The following is a 21583-nucleotide window of genomic DNA, read 5'->3' on the forward strand; positions in this document are numbered from 1 at the left end:
GTTTTTTGTTTTTTTACATATTACCTGAAATAATTAAGTATATTGTACTGCTATTAACCACAATGTTAAAGCACACTGGTTACATTAGGAGAGAACCCATTAGTGAACTTACAATGGACTTTTTTATCTTTATTTATTCAGGGAAGGTTAACTGCTTCTGTGTGCTCTTTTGCAGCAACACCCTCCTAGATAGGTCACATTCACAACTGGGAGGGGCCCAGTACTACCACAGACCTTGAGGACTTCCACCAGAGCGAGTCTGGGTTTAGTGGGTTTAGTCAAATGCACCATATTTGTTTGGGAGGAGACACCCTAACTTTTTTCAGTTTCTTAAAGGCCCCTAAAAACCCCATTCATTAATCAGCTTCTTAGTACGAGTGTTGTGAACCTACACAAACACACTATTTTCAGCCCAAGTTACAGGAGTTCTTTTATGTTACGAGAGATTTCTCTATTTGTGTGTTTGACCTTGCTTTTCACACTTGTTTGTGGTGGTTCGGGCTCAATTTGAAAAAAGGTGATGACATGTTTTTTCCCTGCACCAATCAGGGTTTAGCGATATTTAAATTAAAATGTGATGAGTTTTAAATTCAAAACTTTGACTTTTTGTGCATATTTAGTCATAAATATCTTTTGTTGCATAGAAATACTTCAAAAATAAATGTAGCATTGCACTCCTATAACATTGGCAGACTAACAATGGACAGTTAACAAAAACATGATCAAAAAGAATCCGGCAGAACCATAAATATCATCTTTTTTTATTCCACATATTCTTTGTCAAAACCCATTGCCTACATTACCAACAATGCAACTCGACCAACAGTTCTGTCAGATTCAGCTGGGTTATGCTAGTAGCGGTTAGCCGCTATGTTAGTGACATCACTTGAGGCCATTTTCCTCTGTGGCCACAAAAAGCTTTATACACCTTTTTTTTACATATTCAGTAGCACCTGTAGTAGACCTGTTAACTGACTTTTATTATTTTCCCGTTTCCCTTTCAGTTTTGAACTCCAGATTTCAGGGGCTTGAGGTCAGATCCTGTGTTTGACTCCAGCCCTCCCCCACTGCTGCATCATATTCAAAAAAAAAAAAAAAAGAAGCAAAACTCTCCTTTTAGACTGAGTCCTCACATTCTTTATCCCGTGCCTACAGTATGCTCCCTTTGGCCCCAGATGCTGTTTGACCACAAACCCAAACACATGTACGACTCAATGGGATTATCCTGTTTGTTCTGCAGTATTCCATACATGGTTTAGCTTTAACAGCAAGGACAGCTATTTAAGAATTCCCCTCCCTACATGACTGGAATACCTTGGGAACTTGCCAGAGCCCAGACAGAGCCCAGTGTACCGGCTCTTCACATGACCTGTGTGCCTCAGAAAGAAGGCCCTGAGTTTCTTTGCACCACTGACTCTTCACAAGATATTCTGGGATTCTGCTGAATAGTGTTATGTTGACGTCAACGAGCTGGACCGGGGAGAAATTACTCCGGTCTCCCCAAACCAAACTGTGCGGCTCTGGAGTGTGCCACCGGAATAATTATACCCATTTCAGTGGCTAATTATAATGAGTTAATTGATGCGTTAAATAAGCCACCATTTGCAGTGTTGAGAGGAAGAGACTCTTATCAGCTGGCCAATTAGAACTCCTGTTGCTGCTTCGTGGGTTGGACCTCTTTTTAGTTTTTAGTGCGGTGTGCTGGCTGCGTTTAAATGACGGAATGGAAAAAAAAAACTCATTAGCAATTTAAATACAAAAGTAACAATTAAAAGCTTTTTTTAGCCACGCTAGAGGCATGGCTCGATATGGCACTTGGTTACTGACGTATCTCAACAACACGAAACGGTGTCCACATTGACTTTGGAGACCCCCTGAGTTTTCATCCGGCGCCACCAGCATGCAGGTTGACATTTGGGGTTTTCAGAGAAACGTCTGAACTGTTGTATGTATTGCTGTGGAATTTGGTACAGAGTTTCACGTTCCCTTCTGGATGAATTGTAATAACTTGTGATCTCTTAAAGAGGTACTCCAACATTTTAGTGTTGCGCTTCCATGTAGTTGGGAACTCGCAGACGGATTTAAAAGATTGAAGCAGCAGGGGCCGAGAAATCCTGACTTTTAGTCCCTTATATGGTCAAGCCCCCAAAACACTGAGTCCTACATGTAAATAAACTCAATGGTGTCTTTTATTGGCTCCCCTTGCCTCCTAAATGCTCCATTCTTTCAAAGCCCACACCTCCAGCTGTCAGTTACAGATGTCAAATCCTGAGTTCAAGCCCAGTTTTAAACGTGTTGATGTCATCAGGGTTATTTAAAAAAGCTTCATCAGAGCAACAGATGATACTTTTAACCTTATTTTTCTTACCTGAACTAAGGCGATTGCGTCATTTCGTGTTCTCACTTCCGTTTGAGAAGGCCGTGTGTGATTACTTTGCTTAGCACCGCCAGCTTTGTCATCCTTTACTTGCCAAAAAACTTTAACTTTTAAAGAAGCTGTTATTATGTTCTAATAATTATTTAGGCGAGAAAGTAACCATTTAGAATATGCGATCAGTTTATATAAAAAAAAAGCCTGGAAATTGAAGCAGATATGTTTGGAGCTGTGAGTAGCTGGCTGTGTGAAGAGGAACGGGTCAGGTCACACAGGTCAGCGCTGCATGTTTAATACCCTAAAACGTGGGATAGAAGTGGGATATTCACTGTCGTATTTTATGTCGTAGAACAAAACCTTGAAATCTGTTAAGCCACAGACCTCATGTCAGGCATCTAACAAAAAACGAATGCTGACTCATTTACGGGTTTCAGGACTCATTCCTGCAGCACTATTTTATGACCAAACACCTAAACTAATGACATTCCCATAAACCTCAGTTGTGCTCTGCTTAGTGCTAATTAGCCAATTTTAGCATGCTAACATACTTAACTGAGATGGTTAACATGGTGACCATTGCTATTTAACTCCAAGCACTACTGTGCCTGAGTACAGCAGGAGCGTATCTACTCCCAGGGTCCTATGCTCCCCGGCTCAATATCCTCTCAGTATGACACATTCAGGAGACCTTTCAAAGTGTTTCATGTTCTCAGCATGTTTCTTTTCCCCCTGGTCAAATGTTCAATGTATGTTTCCCAGGGTCGATATGTTGAAATCACACATTATACTTCTCAATATGCCCTCAAATTTGCAGGCAAGACTTTTCTTGACTTCAGTGATATCTCCACTGTGATTCAACAGATTTGTACCTTTCAAAATGCATTTTAATCGTCCGTCTCTCTTCGTTCTTTTGTGATTTGAACCCTTACCGATCACTTACATTGTTAGTTTATATCAAGAGACACACATGCTCTGGGAGGATGATCCCAGTACAGCTGCTAGCATGGCTGTAGACTCTTGGTTCCAATGTTTTTTGCAAATCTATTTATAAGCTAATTAAATCATTCATTATTTAAAGACACAATAATGAAATGGAACTACTAATTGGCACATATAATGAACATTGTATAATCTTTTAGCTAATAGTTTAATTTAAATGTAAAGTTGAATCACTTTGTTTTTCAAATGACTGTTGCTTAATTAGCTAATGGAGAGAAAAAAAGAGAGTATAATTATCTCCAGACTCCATTACGAACCTGCTGCAGTCAGCTACTTTTGGTTTTGTTCTGTGGCTGACTTTCATCACCACCACCAGGCTGCTGTTGGGACCTGGGCGGGCGGTGAGCTGGCAGTCGGCTCCCGGTCCGTGACATCACTTTCCCAAACATTCACCCTTGGTAGTTTGTCCATATATGGAAGAGCGCTCCACTTTCTCCTGACTGCCGGGGCTATCCCGTGTGTCTTTCCTGCTCTCTCTCTGTGTGTGTGTGTGTGTGTGTGTGTGTGTGTGTGTGTGTGTGTGTGTGTGTGTGTGTGTGTGTGTGTGTGTGTGTGTGTGTGTGTGTGTGTGTGTGTGTGTGAGTGTGAGAGAGACTGTGAATGTGTGTGTGTGTGTGACAGACAGACGGAGAGAGTCGGTTTACCTTACAAGGCAGACAGACCTGGCATTCCCTTCACATGTTTACAGGAGCCTCGTTGACTCTCCTTTCTTTTCTGAATGACTGGGAGTCTGTTGTGAGCGTGTGCAGTGCAAATGCTGTATTTCACACAGGATGTGAAGAGCTCAATAATGGCCTGTATATACAGTATAGAAATCAGTGGTGGAGGAAGTACTTCCATCATTTATTGAAGTACAAATAGCAACGCCAATACGTAAAAATAATCTGTTACAAGTACTAGTTCAATATTTCACTTAAAGTATTTACAGCAAAGTATACTTAAAGGTACAATGTGTAGCATTTTGAGGGATCTACTAGCAGAAATGGAATATAATCTCCTGAAAATAAGAATCGTGTTTTCGTTACCTTAAAATGAGCCATTTATACCGACATATGGAGCTGGTCCTCACAGTGCAGCCGCCATTTTTCTACAGTAGCCCATAACGGTCAAACCAAACACTGGCTCTAGATGGGGCCATTTGTGTTTTCCGTGTTTTCGTGTGGGCCACCGTAGTTCTGCTATACTTGCGTGACACTTGGGAGAAGTTTCAGTTGGTTGCAATCTGCAACCTCACCACTAGATGCTGTTGAATCCTACACACTGCACCTTTAAAGTAAAAGTACTTGTTCGGCAGAATGGTCCTTTCTAAATAGTTTTATTATTATATATAGTATATCTGTGAAATGTTATTCCTGATTCTTTAACTCGTAAGTATCATTTTAATGTTGTTTAACTACATTATATACTGCTGGATAGTTTCATCACAGTATTTTACTACTCCACTACATTTCAGATTACTCCAGTACCTTTATTTGATAGCTGTAGTTACTTGCAATATATTTGGATTAATGGTACAAAATATAACACATGTATTATGATGTAATATTTTAGATTAAGACAAAACTTCACTTCACCCAGCAGATGAAGGTATATAGGCTAAAGTAAAGTATACATTGATGTGTCAATAATTGTAATCCATAAATATAGTCTAATATACATTACTCTACAGTAACATATAGTACTTGAGTAAATGTTATTTTTACTAAAGTAAAGAACAACTACTCAACTTAAATAAAAACCCAAATATTAACATATTTTTTTCTTTTTGTTTGTTCTTAAAAACTTTAAGATATTTACTTACACAGCGTGAAGTAACGGAAGTAACGCGTTACAGTAACAGTCGGATCAACCTAAGCAGGGCAACCTTGGATATTAAGCCTGTGCACTGACAGCCGAACCAGCCAATCCACGATGAGAAGGCGGTTCATGTGCGCCCGCGCGGCGTCCAATCAGATCCCTCGGTCGGTTATCGATTCAATTTGTCTGAAGCAAAGTTTTTGCGTCCGTCGCTCCTCTCCGCTAGACCTGCCTACCCACCGCGGAACACTGCTGCTGGTCAAAAACTAGAGCAGATAGAGAGAGAAAAGAGGCAGAGTTGGAGGGTGAAAGAGAGAGAGAGAGAGAGAGAGAGAGAGAGAGAAAGAAAGAGAGAGGGAAGCCGGGGGTGGACCGTTAATTTCATCCACACACCGTCTTGAATGCGTGGCGGAGAGTAGACCGAGCTGATATACCGCTGCAAAACATCACCGCGCCGAGGACCGGGTGGACACAGCTTACAAGAGAAGCAGAGAGCGTCTATATATATATATATTATATTAAAGCTTTATAGATAAATGTATAATATGGAGCAGTATGATGACGAAATTGATTACATGCATCAGGAAGATGACTGGGATCGGGATCTCCTCCTGGATCCTGCATGGGAGAAGCAGCAGAGAAAGGTGAGCCTGACTTCCTTCTACCTCCGGTGTAAAGGTGCGGAAGTGCGGCTGTTGCTTGCGATGCTGATAATAACGATGGAGCTGATTCATATTATTATCACACATTGATTACAAGTGATCGCTTTGGCCGCAGATTGATGAGTTCAGAGGCAGCAAACCGACTGGTTCTTTGCTTTAATTATTAAGCTCATTATCGCTTTGGTGATCACCTGTTGGGGTTTCTCAGCTACTTTTATCTGGTGAGCTCCGAAACTTTTTCTCGCCCCCAGATCTCGCACTCGTATCTTGTGTAGCGTTATGAAATATCCTGCAGCAGGAGGGACAGAGGAGAAGAAAAGGGGGGGGTAAAAAAAAAAAAAGAGGGGGTCAGAAAAACGATTAAAAACTGGACAGGACGCCCACCTTTTCCAGCGCAACAGATGTTAGCCATGCGCTTGACTGCCTATGGTGTGTGACTGGCCCCTCCTGTCATCTGGCTCATGATGCGACCTGGATTAGGCCATGCTTCGCAACCCGGGGGATTGGAGTGTGTGTTTGGGTGTGTGAGGAGGGAGAGAGAGAGAGAGAGAGAGAGAGGGAGGAGGGGGTTAAACTCACAATAACTACTTTTACGTCTCCTTTTATTTGGCTGTTTTGGCGCATTTACGCGCGGAGTCTGCATACATGTTGAATGTGTGTTTTTAATTTGGGAGGTTGTTTGATGTATCATGGCCACAGTCTGGAAGTTAGATCTTCTTTAATCTCTGAACAGATTACCGCGTTCATTTTCCCACTGGGAAACTCCATAACCCGGCGCGCAAACGGGTCATCTTTGTAATAAAGCGCAGTAGGACATCCATACATTGTCTTTAATTTAACAAGCCCAAATCACCTACACGCGTCCAACAGCTGCTGCTCTTTTTGTATGCTCCCAGACAGAGTATGAATGGTCTGTTTCGAGAAAGGGGTGTTACTTTTTTCCCTCCCTTGCTCCCCAAACGTTTGTCCTGCGCTTTTGGAAGAAAAAAAAAACGGGGAAGAAAAGCGCTGTGGAATCCGAGTATGCGCTGCGGTTTGGGCTGGGCTTGCATGGGAGCAAGCGTGCCCAAAAATGGTAATAATCGGCCCCTCTCGCTGCCGTTGGAAAACTCCCCCCCCAAGTTTCTGCAAGCTCTCAGCTCCTAGTTTCCTGGGTTATGTCATCGGCGGGCTGCTACCGGTCTGAAAGGAAATAAAGGGAAAGGTATGCAGCGCTGATGTCAGGTGTGGACAGCAGGCAGGGCTGGGCAGTGCCTTTTTTTAAAAAAAAAAAAAAACTCTTCATGCTGTGAAGAGAAAAGTGTGCACGTGACACCTGATAGTTTAGCTCACACTTCCCCTCCAGCCTGGATCACAGACCTTCCATCATGAGTGAAATACTTTCCTCTGATGACCCCCATTGATCTCACCATCCTACAGAGAGCAGGGGATGTTTTATTCATCTGTTTCTCTCCACAGAGAGCAGCGATAAGTGTTTATGTTGAGATCTGACTAGACAACACATTCAGAGTCTGAGCGAAGAGACACACACACACACACACACACACACACACACACACACACACACACACACACACACTCGTCCCTCCAAGCTTCAGCAATCAGCTTCTTGCTGCTGATGAGCAGATAACCTAGAAGCCTTTTCATGTTTGCTGATTGTTTCCAATCAAGAAAAGCATAATCATGTAGATATTTCAAATTCTGACATGTTTAAATGAATCAACCAGCTTCTTTGAGGCGCTTCCTTAGAAGTTTGTTGGTTCAGTCATCTTCTCTGTGTGTTGCTTTACTTGTAGTCTTAAGACTATTAGTTTGTTTGTCAAGAAGCGACGGCAAATATTTGACGACCAAAGTAAACCTGTTTTAACCAAGAGATGAAATACACTGTCAAAGAATGAAAGTAATGGAGAAAACCCTAAAAACTAACCAAGAAATACAAATTGCACAGGTTAGGACTTTTCGCTTGGCTCCATTTTGCAATTCACTTTGACTCACGCAAACCTGGCATGTCAGAGGGTGTTTAAAATATTTTGAGTCCGGTGCAAGTCTTAACCTGACCCCCAGGCATAAAGGCGCTGGCATCCTCTTATCTTGGAATCTGAATGTCTTAGCAGATCCAGGTGTCTCAGGTACACTCCGCCAGATGTTACTTAAAGCTGCAGCCCACACATAGTTCCACCGAAACAAACAGGGGATTTTGTTTATGTATTAGTCACGTCACACCTCTGTTAAACACACGTAGTCTTTAACATTTCTTTCTGTTTTTATAGCTGGAAGGTGGAGTTCAGGTGTTAGCTGCCGTAGCTTATTTGTCCAGGTTTGTCCTTATAAGGGTATAAGCTGCAGTACCTTCGATCAGGCCCTGCCTGTAAACCTCCCACTTCCCCTCACACCCCAGCCCCTGTGTTCCCAAACACTCCCAACACACACCCACATTCCCTTGCTCAGACTGTGCGAGTCAGGTCACAGATAAGATTCACTCGCTCCTCATCAGTCTGATAATTTGTTCACTTTTTTTCCCCCCAAAAAAACTTTTTGTCCCCCCTTTTCATGCCTTTGAGTCTCAGAATCAGTTGTGGCAGACGGGGACCGGACCTCTTTTCTGAGTCTCTCTCTGACACACTAAGTGGAATGAAAAATAAAAAGCAAATTTATGAAATAACGGAGTCATTTTTCTTTTTGGAAACCAATCAAGGTCTGGACGTTGAGCAGAAGTGTGTTGGTCAATACATTTCAAGGAATCGTGACGCAAGACTAGAGAAGGCTGTGTAGAAACTTGTCTTTCTCTGTGACAGATGAGCAGGAAGTGTCCACTGAGCGACTCCGTCATCAGACTTGTCAACACTTAACACTCCCCACTTTGACTAATCAGCGCTCCCTTTGGGCAGGGCTGTCTCTGGCCGCATGCGTCCAAACTGAGCATCCTGACCGACATCTAATGTGAGAAAATACCACTTACTGTATCTGCGTACATATTAATATTCAGGAAGGAAGACAAACTGTTGTCGGAACCTTTTTAACGACTCAACGCATGAATGAGTGTGTGACGGCAGCTGTTTACTGAATTGCATAATAGGATGTGTAATGTCAGCTCCGGCCACCTCACAAAATGCTTCCCGTCATCAGATTCCTCTGTTCCCATGATGCACCTTGTGCAGCTCTCTCTCAACAAAAGAAGAAGAGCGTCACAGAGCGGCTTTGACAAAGCAGGGAATGTGGAAAGAGTGAATCTCCCCTCTCTCTCTGTGGCAGGTGGCTCTGCTGTCCACCCTGATAAAGGCGTTATGTGCTGAAATGTTGCTTCTTTTCACTACATAAAACATGAGCGTGCGGAAGAGTGTGTCAACCCCCCCCCCCCCCGCCCCATTTTCAATGAACTGTCTGGCTGTTTGTCATGTGATGTTTTCCATTATTATATTGAGACCTTGATTAAACTCACATTATCTATTTTAGGTCACTAAAAGTGAATCTCGGATTATGGAAGCAGTTTAGTGATCTGCAGGTCATCAGTTCAGATCTCCTGGGAAAGTTGAGAACAATGTTTAATGTGGCAGAAAACACTTCCTCTTCCCTAATTTGCTGAAAACCCCCTGACTATATTCAGAGATGTTTCTGTTTAATATTACGTATTAGAGTTACAGTTTTGAAAAAACATCCTCAGTTGTTGTTTAGTATGAGGTTAAACAGTGAAAACTTGGCCTGGCATCATGAGAAAACAAAAGATGCAGAAAACTTCTCATGTGAAATAACCAAAACTGTCTCTAAGTTAGGCAGACGATTTAAAAGGCAATTTTTCACATCAATAAAGTTGTGTTTGGTTATGACTGAAAATACAAACTTAGACTTTCCTGACTTCCAAAATTATCTTTTAAATTGACAAACATCATATGTGTAATTCAACTCAAATGGGATAAAAACAATAATTGTCTCTTGCCATTGACTACCGTACATATTTCTCTGAAATAAGTTTCAAATGGGGGACACCAGAAGGGGGACCTCGCTTCTTGTTCTCTATAAAGAGCGACAAAGTCTGCGTAAGGAGGAAGACCTGGGGCGGGGGGTCTAAAAACCCAAGACTTTCACCCAGGAGACAGCTGAACGTGTCCCATGTGAAACCCAAAGTAAATGTTGACTTGTCACATAACTTATACAATCTTTTCCGAAATGTGATATGTAACATCGTAGAAACCTTTTGTACGAGTATACGTTGCTGGCTGTGACCTTATATTCAACGTACAATGTCTAACTCTCGACAGAAGAGTGAATGAGCGTATTTTTAATTTTTTTTTAAAAGTCAACGTATTCCTTTAAGGAAAGGTGAGAACGTGAAGCAGCCTTGTGTCCCAGATGCCTCCTCTGTCTGAGCAAAAGACGCTTCAGGGAAATGAGAAACTTTCTGTCCCGGCCAGAGACGACTCAGTATTCGTTTCTCACTCACTTAGTCATCTGTCAGGGCGGCTGATATTGTCTGTGAAATAGTAAGAAGTAAGAAAACTGAAAGATATCTTAATAGAAGTCTGGAGTGCTGATAATCCGGTGTCCGTTCGCTGTCGAGGTTAACACAGCCGGGCTATAAATCCCAACAGGAGCTCCCTGGCGAACCGATCATCCCGCCCCGGTCACGCCGTCAGGGCCCCGTCTCGTTTGTCCTGATTGATGGGGTCACGGGCCGACACCACAGCTGAGAGGGCCCAGGAGCATCCAGCCATCCACTCGTCCCATCGGAGGAAGTTTTATGCTTGTGCTCACAGCTCAGCCGGGGGGGGAGGTGGAGTCCAACTTTATCAAATTCAGCAATCGTACAATGGAGATGCAGATTGTCTTAAATCAGCATTTAGTTGACGCCGTTATGGACTTACACTAGCTTCTAAAAGTTAGTAATCACCGATAGATGTTCGTTTTGGATGGAAATGTATTCTTTTGTGAATCTTGGAAGCAAGTAAACTTTAAAACCAATCAGATCTGAGCATTTTAACATGATTAATTAAGGATAAGCCCATCATCAAGACTCAAATTTAATGGCTGATGAAAATGGGGCCTTGCATTTTTTGAGAAAAATTCATTATATATAATTTTCTACGTCATTTTTAGCCGTAATAACCATTGTCAATATTAATAATGCCATTTATACTGTTGAAATCAATGCAATTCCACCTTATTGAATACAAATAAATGATTTCTATCAAAAACATGAACTACTAGATGACCGGAGCACTTGAACGGGTTTTCCTTGCTACATTTGTCCCAGTTGGGATTCAAACCGGAGTCCAGCTCACTTTTCTAACCCCTCTGCCCTCATCCTATCCCTTCTTTGGTTTCTGTCCGTCAATAATTCAACCCTGCCTGAACACGATCGGGGTTCTGATGGAGCACGTTTCATTACTAACCGAAACATCTTGTTATGCGCGGCTCATGAGAAGCTTCTAATCGGGAGGAAACCGTCTACTCTTTATAGCCTGAAGCTCCTGGCTTGATGTATAGAGTGTCAGAAGATACTGACCTGCGTCTAATGACTCTTACATTACACGACTCCACGTCTCCGAGAGGGATGTTGTCCTCCACTGAGGTGTGCTGAGGTTTTCTAGTTTGAGAGCTGGTGGCAGTGTTTACTCAAGAAAAGTCAATGGGACGGCCCAAAACGCTTATCCTACAGGTTGTTTTTCATCTTTAGCGATTCAATAGTCGAGTGCAACAAGTTTAACATCCATGACACAAGTTTTCATTCTTTTTGGTAAACTGCAGCTCCTTAGAGTTTTGCACCACAACTCTTTTTTGGGTTTAGATACTTGTTTCAGTGCCAATGACTAAGAAAGCAAGTCCCAGCTGTAACCTTAATGTCCGGAGAGAGAGAGAGAGAGAGAGAGAGAGAGAAGGTTGAACTCCTCATAATCCATTCTTGGTCTGGAAAGCATTTTCATGCTTAAGTTGCAATTCTGAATAGTTTCCCTTTCTATTTGTTTGGGGAAGGTGAAAGCTAATTCTTCCTCATCAAGCTGCACAAAGCATTTGTTTTGTTTTTTTAGAATTCACTGTTTGAAAAGTCAAATGTGAGCATTTACCAGGCTCTTATCTGAACAGCTCCCAAATGCCAGGGCCCCGATGCAAATTCTTGCATAGCTTATTTTCTCAGGCTGAAGCTCCAAATTTAGAAACGTATACAGAAATCAGCTCCCAGCTCTCAGTTATAGGTCATTAAAACAGGCCAATAGTGCGATGAAATGAAAACCTTTTTTGTCTGGGGCTTGGATACGTTTGACTGCTTTGCATCATCGTCTCATAATGAACAACTCATCCTGCACACGCTGGGGTTTTATATTTGCTTGGTGGCAGATTTGAGACTCCAGAAGGGGAGCTTTTTTTGGATTCCACATCCACCATGGGATTTGGGGTCAAGGTGCATTTCCTGAGGAGCAAAGAGTGCTGTGCAAAAAAAAAAAAAAAAACCTGCTTAATGCTCGAACATGTCTGGAACCGCTACACACTTATGGTCACATGTCTTCAATCGCATACGACCCAGAGGGGGTTTATAGACGGATCTGTCTGCATGTTCCCAAGGAATTTTCCTGCACCACATGGGAAGGATGTAGCCGGGTCTTTCCTCCGCTAATGCTATTAATCAAGCCACATGCATTCTCAAGTGCATGTGCTCGCTGCGAAGCCTCTCTTTAAAGCCGGAGGGGGGGGCTCGCTCTGTACTCGGAGGGGCTATGAACATGTGAGTGTATTAGCTCTAAGCCTCCCCACAGGAGCAGCTGCGGCGCGTCTCATGTACGTGAAAGCAGGTTTGAGTAAACAGATACAGGCAGGCAACAGGCACACCTTTCCATTCAGTAGCTATGTGGGTGGAGCTCCGAGGGGGTGGGGGGAGAGAGGAGGCAGTGAGTGGAAGAAGAGGTTCAGACAGAGGAGCTTTCAGGTCTCTGCACAAAGAGAGCGTGTTCAGGAGGCCATCCTTTGTCACGTTGTCAACCGGGAGTCAATAATTTATCATCACCGAGCTATCAAATGACTCTTTACTCTAAAGTTGCTTCAGGGTGTTTCCCTCCTCCAACATACCTGCTCTGTTAACAATGTAATCCATTACTCTTGCATATTAAAAGTAATGACATCACTTTACTAATAGCCCAGTCCATACCAGTCTGTCTGTTAGATATAAGGCTACTTAGCTTAGCTTAAAGGAAACGGAGGAAAACAGCTAGCCTAAACAGCAAATTGTTATTTTTACACTGATTAAACTAACAACATATAATCTATTATTTAGTGAACTTAAGAGATGCTAGTGGGTTGATTTACTTTATTTAGTTACCTTTGGACAGAGCCATGCTAGCTGCTTCCATCTGTTTTCAGTTACAGCTAAGCTAAGCTAACCTGCTGCTGGCTGTGGCTTCATGTTCAACGAACAGATGTAGTGTTGTTGTTTTTATTATCTAAATCACTGCAAGAAAGCAAATAAACCCATTTCCCAAACATTGGAGGAAACAGAAAACTAGACATTATGTTTTCAGTGAGCCTAACGTTTAGATGCATTTATTTAGTGCCGTCAGCGAGAGAGGACCTTGTTAAAGTGGAAACCTGTGAGATCAAAATCCAAACGGTTTCTTGTATTTTCTCTTGGTGAAGTTTGACTTCTCTTTGCCGTGGTGGTCACCACCGCTCACACTAATTACCCAGCTCTTCTTCTACTGTTTATCCAAAATCAGCCGCTGCTGCTTATGCCGGAAACGTATCAAAGCATCACTTCCCATGCAGCGCAAGAGTCGACTCTTGGAGAGTGGAACTGTGAGAGCTTTCATGACACGGACTAAGTGGAGGTTAAAATGCTGTTATGTCATGTGAATTAGTGAAAAACATTAAGACCTGTAAAAACAAAAGTACTGAAAATGTTTCCTATACCAGAGAGTGGTTCCTCTCTCATCAGTTTTTCCTCACTCTTCCCTTTCTTTTTGCTGAGTGGGCGGCGATGGATGTAAGGAAAAAGTGTTTTCCTTGCTTTCAGCGTTGAAATCTCCCTCCAGCCTTATCAGGAAGCCGCCTGTCTTCCACTGCGCACAGTGTGGTGCGTCACTATTATTTGCTCAGTGTGTAATAAATAGGCAATTGCAGCATTTGAACAATGAAGACAGGATGTTTCTTGGGGTTTTTATTTACACTGTAGGCAATTACGTCTAATTCAGAGGGAGTTCAATTCAATGTGGTGAATCAGCCTTCCTAGGAGGCCCATGTTAGAGGCAAGGAGTGAGTTGAAGGACGATTAAAGCCACAGTGCACAGAAAGGAGATAAAGCCAATGTTGTGGACCTGGAATGATGATATTGTTGGAAATAGATCAATCTATCAATCTGCGTTAGTGAGTCCTTGAGTCCTTGTGTTCGGATGGACTCCGAGGCCAGAGGCTATTTGTTCTGCTGCACTCTTCCACTTTTCTAAAGTGGGACAAGTATTGAACGTCTGACTTTCAATCAGAGGCCGCTATCGATCGCCCGATTCCGTCTGCGCTCATGATCAGTTGGAGTTTGACTCCCTGAAGGCAAGTTGCATCGCGCGCCAATGGCTCTTTGTGAGACGGTCTGCACAATTAAACTCCGCAGCAGCGACAAGATGCTGACCTACATCTCTTTTCCTTTGCACTACTTTGTTTCATAGCTGCAGGATTAGTCTGCACGCTCCTCACGTCACTTGATTTGCGACGGTAAACAGCGTAAAGTGCTCGTGGCAGATCTCGTTACAAGTTGTAACGGACACCTCCTCTCGGACTGCCCCCGGCCCTGGTAACCCGGCACAAGGTGCAGAGCCGGCCTGCTGCTTGTTTGTAGTGGAGAGCCCTTGGCAGAGCGGCGGGGTGGCCGAGTGGTTTGAGCTGTGTGAAGTGCTGGCAGGTGCTGCAGCTGGTGGACGGACACAAACTGGTGGGGTACAAACTGTGCCAAAGCAGCCGGTTTAGCCGCAAGTTTTGTAGCTGTGGTTCACTCAGAAAGGCTGCGATGAGCTCGACGGAGAGCTCTTCTTCTTCGATTCTTCATGACTTTGCCTGAGCGCTTCCTTCTCGTCCGTCATAATTACAACCTCTGTGACCTTCCACTGATCCAGCCCAGAGAAGAAACACAGATGCCCACAAGATTTTTCTTTGCACAGCACAAAATACAGTTTCCCTTTTCACAACCTTAAAAGTCATGTCACTCTGTAGCTCAGGTCATATTTGGGTGAAGCTGCTACTGTGCACCTTCGACACCCTGCAGCATGGTCTCTATTGTTGGTTGGCATGAATACAAAACTGAATATTCCACTTTCCTAAAATAGTCCAAGCTGCACAAGGTTTCCCCAAGGAAACGGTCCAGCTGAGGTGGTTCTTTCAGAAGAAAAGCAGTAATGTGCTGCTCCGACTAATTACTGCAACACAAACACTAGATGTGATCCATCGATCATTCATTCACAGAGTTGAATCACATGGATCCTCCAGCATCTCCTCTCAATATCAATGTAAATGATGCTTTAAACAATGGTCTCGCCCATTAAATGGCCTTTGCTGTGTGAAGAAGCACCGCTGCTTGTTTCCCTTGAAAACGTTACTCTTGAATGTAATGGCACTTTAAAATATATTGCATATGCATGAATCAGTTTGCACAAAGAGCAACGTACGCTCATTTCTTCATCAGAGTTTGATCTCTGCATCCTGACCAGATTTCTCTTAATCGGGGTAGAAGCAGAACAGCTTTTCGTGTTGCACCACTTTAACCAATCGTTTAACCAAGCAAATGCTGATTCAGGAGTTATTTCTCTACAGTAAATTGACTTAGGCCATGGCTGCAATTGTCTTTTCAAAGCGACTTCTGTGATCAGATGCGCCAGATCAGAACTCAGCTGTGTCCTCATGTGTGTCCACATGTTATTTGTTTTTTTTAACACAACTCAGACAGCGTATCTAGAACAACCTTTACAGCTGTGTCGATTTTATCAATCTCATCCACGCTTGACTGTCACCTTGTCAATTGATTTTTGTGGATGCAGCTACAGCTACAGCTACAGCTGACTATAGAAATATATCATCCCGATTGTTAATCCCGCCTACAAGGCTCTGATTGGTCTACTGTTTCTGTATGTGTGTTGATCTGGTCAGTGGTGTTGGCCATAGAGCGTATGTAGTGACTCATTCAGTGTATTTTCAGTTCTCATGCCGATCCTTTTTTTTCTAGCTGGAAGTATGAACACCTTGATAATTCTGTGAAACAAATTTTGCGTTCAGGTCGGAGGAAGTAAAGTGGCCACGGTACCTTGTGATGAAGGTTTCAGTTGATGTGACACCTGGATGCTCGTCTCTCCTGAAACCGACTTTCACATGAAGTTAATTTGCTGAACTGAAAATGTTACCGCTTCTCTCTTTTACTCGCATGTGTAACTGATGATCGGGAAGCTTCATTTTTTTGTGTTTGGATCCCCATGTATAAGCGACTCTGAGGCCAAAGCAACAATCCCCAAAAGGTTCCCAGCTCACATGGGCTTACAAGGCACGGCAGACATAACAAGCTGGAGCAATAACATAATGAGAGAGAAAGAACAAACACAATACACCTCCTCAAAGTCCAACAATGTCAGAGCAAATATGAAAAACAATCCATTTTCTACATTTGAGCTAGAAAACATAACTTAGGCCCATCTGAGGCCTTTAACACATCAAACATCAAACACCCTCCTACGCTGTTGGTAACCATTTAACACAAACTGATGTGAAACACTTTGTCTGTAAACAGACTGCCAGAGACAAGATGCCACATCTAAACTGGGCACAGACAGACCTCTGTGTTCTGGTCAGGTTGAAGTTAAAATATAGAAAAATGAGCTCCACCTTTTTTAGTAGCTGCAACATTAAAGAAATTATTATAGTTATTTTAATCCAATAATAAAATATACATTATTCTGAAACGGGCCTTTCTGCGTAAGGAGCACTTTTACTTTTGGTACTTTAAGGATGTTTTGACACCATTACTCTTGTACTTTTACTGAAGGAATATTTGAGGATTTTACTTAGTATTTTAATTTTTACACTTTTACTTGAGTAAAAGATCTGAGTACTTAGATATAGAAAACGTAGAATATCTTTTAAGTCATTTTATGGACACCATCAGAATTAATTATCTTTTTCCATGATACAGGAAGTGTATTTGTTTTTAACAGAAAATATTGCTTCTGTGCTCCTGATAATGCCTATCCTGGTGGATGGAAATGTAGCACATGCATACACAGGCGTTAGCAGTTATATGTACAGTGCACTTGATGTGTAAATGTGTTGAAAGCGTGCTTTGTTCCAGGGCAGTGTCGCTCCTCCCAGCTCAGCATTTCTCTTGAGTCAGGTGACGGTCAGCAGTGAGAAAACGCTGCTCCGGCACAAACCTCGACCGGGCCGCACACTTCCCATCACACGACCACTGCGGGCAAACCGAGCTGGAGCTGACTCATGACTACTGTGTTATGACTCCGGTGAATAGGCCACTGTACTTCCCATCATACTATTTAGATTGGCATCTGCCTGTTGCTAGAGAGCATGACTCAGGAGCTACGGCTGTGAAGCAACTTTATTCCAGTTGAGCGAAAAAATAAATCCCGTTTCTCTTTGTTTTGTGCAGATCCATCTGTCCATTGTTAAATAAGGTTCTGTTGTAAAGTTTCATTTATTACATCGAGTAAACAACTTTCTAATCGACGTGCTGCTTTAGAATTTACTTTACTTAATTTCCCTTGCTGCCAACAATCTACATTGGGCTGATAATATTGAAGTAGAACTTCAGGTCTATATAATGTTCACCCAGCAGCTGTGTGTTTTTCTGTGCACACAGTGCTCCGTGTTTGTTAAGGACCATAAAGCGGAGCTGCAGCTTCGGCTTGGACACTTAACAGTCCAGAGAACAGGGCTCTCTACAGACTGGCCTTTGTGCAGCGGGACACTCGCGCTTTAAACCGGTGAAGCGGAGAGATACATGCTCACCCTGGGCTTGTTGCTCAGCATGGCCTCTTTGATGCCTGGGCTCTATTTGAATAACATCTGCACATGCATTTGCATCCAATTTGTGTGTTGTGAGATCAGCAGAAGTGCTTCATCTTCCTATCAACTTGTGTCATGTTCAGTTAGACATTTGCCACCAAATAAGGAAGCTTAACGGAGGAGATAAAACATCGCTGAAGCTTGAAAATCCTCAGATGTGAGAAAAATAAAATGAAGAGTACTTTGTTTTCAGTGGTGGTGGATTCCTTGAAATGAAGTAATACTACATGTAAAAGGTATTATCATCAAAATGTACTTTAAAGAGGCCTGCAGCTCACAGCTAACGATGCTAACAGTGCTAACAGTGTCTACCTGAGGGGGAACTGGAGGTTCGTGCTACGTTTCCGCGCCGCCGCCGTTGTGAGTGGAGCCGCGTTATTGGGTGTAACCGCTGTATGAGAGCCGTTATAATAGATTTAGGACAGTAAAGTAATCAATAATTGCTACCTGCTACAACATCAACATGCTACTGCCAAGTTAATGCATCAATAATTATAATATAATCCATAATGATATAACACTCTAAAAGGGGCTATTGTGCATAACATGTACTTTTGATATTTAAGTAAATGTATTTAGTTACACACACAACTGGAAATGCCACCATCACATCCTTTTGAAAATCCAAACATGATGGATATTTGAATCAGCGGTCGTTTCAGAATGCTTTTAGTGAGATTACTTGAACTAGAGATCCTTGAGCTCCACCAAACCCTCCCTTGAAAGTCGTTGAATTTAAGCTCCAGGCGAACTCTCGCCGTCACAGACGTTTTCGTGGTAGTAAACTTGTGTTGCGTGGGGTGTGTGTGTGTGTGTGTGTGTGAGCGCTTGGGGAGCCGTGTTCGTGGGTTTTTAAGAGCCAAGCTGTTTGTTTGCGGGTCTCCGGGCTTGTGTTGGTTGTCATAGCAACCGCCCAGTGTTGGGTGCTCTGCGGCATTTTCACAGACGAGCCACTCTTTGTTAAATGAACTCGGCTGAGGAAAGAGCTACTACCACTCTTTGACTTCTCATTGTAATACACACACACACACACACACACACACACACACACACACACACACACACACACACACACACACACACATGAATATGCATCAAGGCCACGAGAGAGTAAATATCAGTGGACTGGTAACAATGGCTGCTATTCTTTGTCAATCTGCACTTTTTGGCTGTCTTGCTGCTCCGTCAGCACGCGCTCCAACTGTGGAGAGTGTGTCTGCATGCACGTGTGCAAGTGCACGTGATGGAAGTGTATTTGCTGCATGCAGACGAGCTGTATTGTGTGTGTGTGTGTGTGTGTGTGTGTGTGTGTGTGTGTCTGTGTTAGCATATTTTATTTTCTGTGTTCACGCTCCGGGGTGCATTTTTGTGTGTGTGTGTGTGTGTGTGTGTGTGTGTGTGTGTGTGTGTGTGTGTGTGTGTGTGTGTGTGTGTGTGTGTGTGTGTGTGTGTGTGTGTGTGTGTGTGTGTGTGTGTGTGTGTGTGTGCACTGAAGCAGCAGCCAAGGCGATAGATAAGTGTAATGGGATGGCTGTGCTGAGTCGGCAGTTTGCAGTAACAGCCTGTTTGAGTGCCTAGTTGGGTGGATGCTGCACCTGAGAGACTGTTGCACTCCATCATGACTGCAGGCTGGAGGAAAGAACGCTTCCACTTCTCTGAACTGAGATGAGGGCAACACAAATTCAAGAAAGAAAGCAATGTCAACAGCTTCATCAATTCAGCCATTTTTTTGTGAATGAAATTGAAAATTCTAGATATTTTGTTTCCATTTTGATTAATATTAAATGCCGAGTCAGTGTGACATATTTAGTGTAATTGGAAACCTTGAGATCGTCACTAAAAATTCAAATTAAATTCCTATGGGTTTGAGAAGTCCTTGAGTCCTTTACAAAAAAGTTCTGCGAGGTTCAGTAATTAATGAAGCATCTTACGACACAGGTGATGAAGCCGTCACCCGTACATACTGTAGGACTGGTCATCTAACCAACCAACGTATGTCCATAGCGTACACATGGAAAAGTTGGCATAGAGCTGAAACGCGTAGTCGATTTATATGATTAGTTGATGAGCAGAAAATTAACCAGCAACTGTTGTGATAATTAATTAATCGTCTTCAGTAATTTTTCTAAGCAAAAATGCCCTAAAAGTGCTTGTAAGTGTGAGCATTTTCTTCTTCCCTGTTTTATATCTTGTCAAACTGAACGTCTTTAGATTTTGGACTGTTGATTGGACAAAAAAGATGGGAAACGGACGTTTTATAGACCAAACAGCTAATCGATTAATCAAGAAAAATAATGAATCGTTAATGAAAACAAGAGGTTAGTCCTAGCAGAATGCTTGGTCACATCTTTAGGCTTGTGTTCTTTCTTAGATACTTCCTGATTTAACCAAATTGTCTATTTCTCTATTTTGGTATACTTCCTGTTTTTAATGCTGATGCATTGAGCAGTTTGTCAAAATTTGTTGAATTTTAAAAAAGGGTTAAAACTTGGTAATATAAAAATACAAGGTATATTTTTGTTTCATATCGGCACGAATATCTAGAAAGTTCATCCAAACTCGTGGTGGAAACTGAGAGAAACATAAAAGCGAGCGAAACGTCCAGCTGAGCAACTCTGAATAAGGTGAGCCATAATTATACTGACAGTGTCAGTTCAACAAACCCGACCAGCTGCAGTGAGCCAGTACAGCGGTCCATCCTCCTCTGTACACACACACACACACAGAGGCCTGGCAGCCTCTTCTACTGTTTTTGGAACCAGAGATGTGTGTGTGTGTGTGTGTGTGTGTGTGTGTGTGTGTGTGTAGTCGGGCTGTACTCTCCAGTGAGCTTTAGAGGAAGGAGACGGAGGGGGATGAACAATGACCGTTGACCCTTTCAGCGCACTCCCCTTGCTAGTTGGCAGGTCCTCAGACTCCTGTCCTTCCTGTGTAGAGAGAGAAAGACAGAGACAGACAGAGAGAGAGAAAGAGAGAAAGACACGCAGACAGAGAGACGGAGACACACAGAGAGAAAGAGAGACGGAGACACACACAGAGAGAGAGAAAGACATGCAGACAGAGACACAGAGAGAAAGAGAGACGGAGAGACACACAGAGAGAAAGAGAGACGGAGAGACACACAGAGAGAGACAGAGAGACACAGAGAGAGAGACGGAGACACACACAGAGAGAGAGAGAGAGAGAGAGAGAGAGAGAGAGAGAGAGAGAGAGAGAGAGAGAGAGAGAGAGAGAGAGAGAGAGAGAGAGAGAGAGAGAGAGAGAGAGAGAGAGAGAGACACATTTCCCCATCATCCCTCCAGCAGGTTGAGGAGGCAGAAAGGTCACATTGTTGTGTCCATGACTCAATCTGAGCAGGATGGATGGAGCGGTGGTGTTTTAGAGCAGCGGTGTTGTGCTGTTCGGGCTCGAGGTGTAAACCTCTACATGTTGGGTTGTCTCTGTGGACGGCAGTAGATCGCCTTCTGTTTTCCTGTCTCAGGGCCACACGTTTTGTCCCCCAAAAATACCATTGAAAGATATAGAATATTCTGGTTTATTGCAACATTGGCCATCATTTTTCATCGCTTATGAAAATATTGAATGACAACAAACTCCATTAGGGCAGGAAACATGATCAGGCAGGTTGTAAACAAGCCGACTGTGTAGGCAGATTATCTAAACCACTTTATTTTGAGCTGTTTAGAGATGTTAATGTGGTTGGTATAATCATATTATT

General features: G+C 42.9%; 1 protein-coding gene across 7 annotated transcripts in view; it reads left to right on the forward strand.

Moving 5' to 3' along the window:
• Positions 1-5374: 5374 nt before the first annotated feature.
• The window catches only part of actn1 (actinin, alpha 1), a 52899-nt gene continuing 36690 nt past the window's right edge, over positions 5375-21583 (forward strand). For 3 of the 7 annotated variants that reach the window (XM_068721817.1, XM_068721819.1, XM_068721820.1), the window contains exon 1: positions 5377-5814. In XM_068721817.1, the coding sequence (XP_068577918.1) occupies positions 5707-5814 (108 nt within the window). In that variant the 5' untranslated portion in view covers positions 5377-5706. Of the gene's footprint in view, positions 5815-21583 lie in introns of all 7 variants that reach the window. The other 4 variants (XM_068721822.1, XM_068721824.1, XM_068721818.1 and 1 more) reach the window with 2 other exon arrangements.

The sequence above is a fragment of the Cebidichthys violaceus genome, unplaced genomic scaffold (genome assembly GCF_023349555.1).
Source record: "Cebidichthys violaceus isolate CVI_PGR_0920_01 unplaced genomic scaffold, fCebVio1.0.p SCAF_28, whole genome shotgun sequence".
Classification (NCBI taxonomy): Eukaryota; Metazoa; Chordata; class Actinopteri; order Perciformes; family Stichaeidae; genus Cebidichthys; species Cebidichthys violaceus.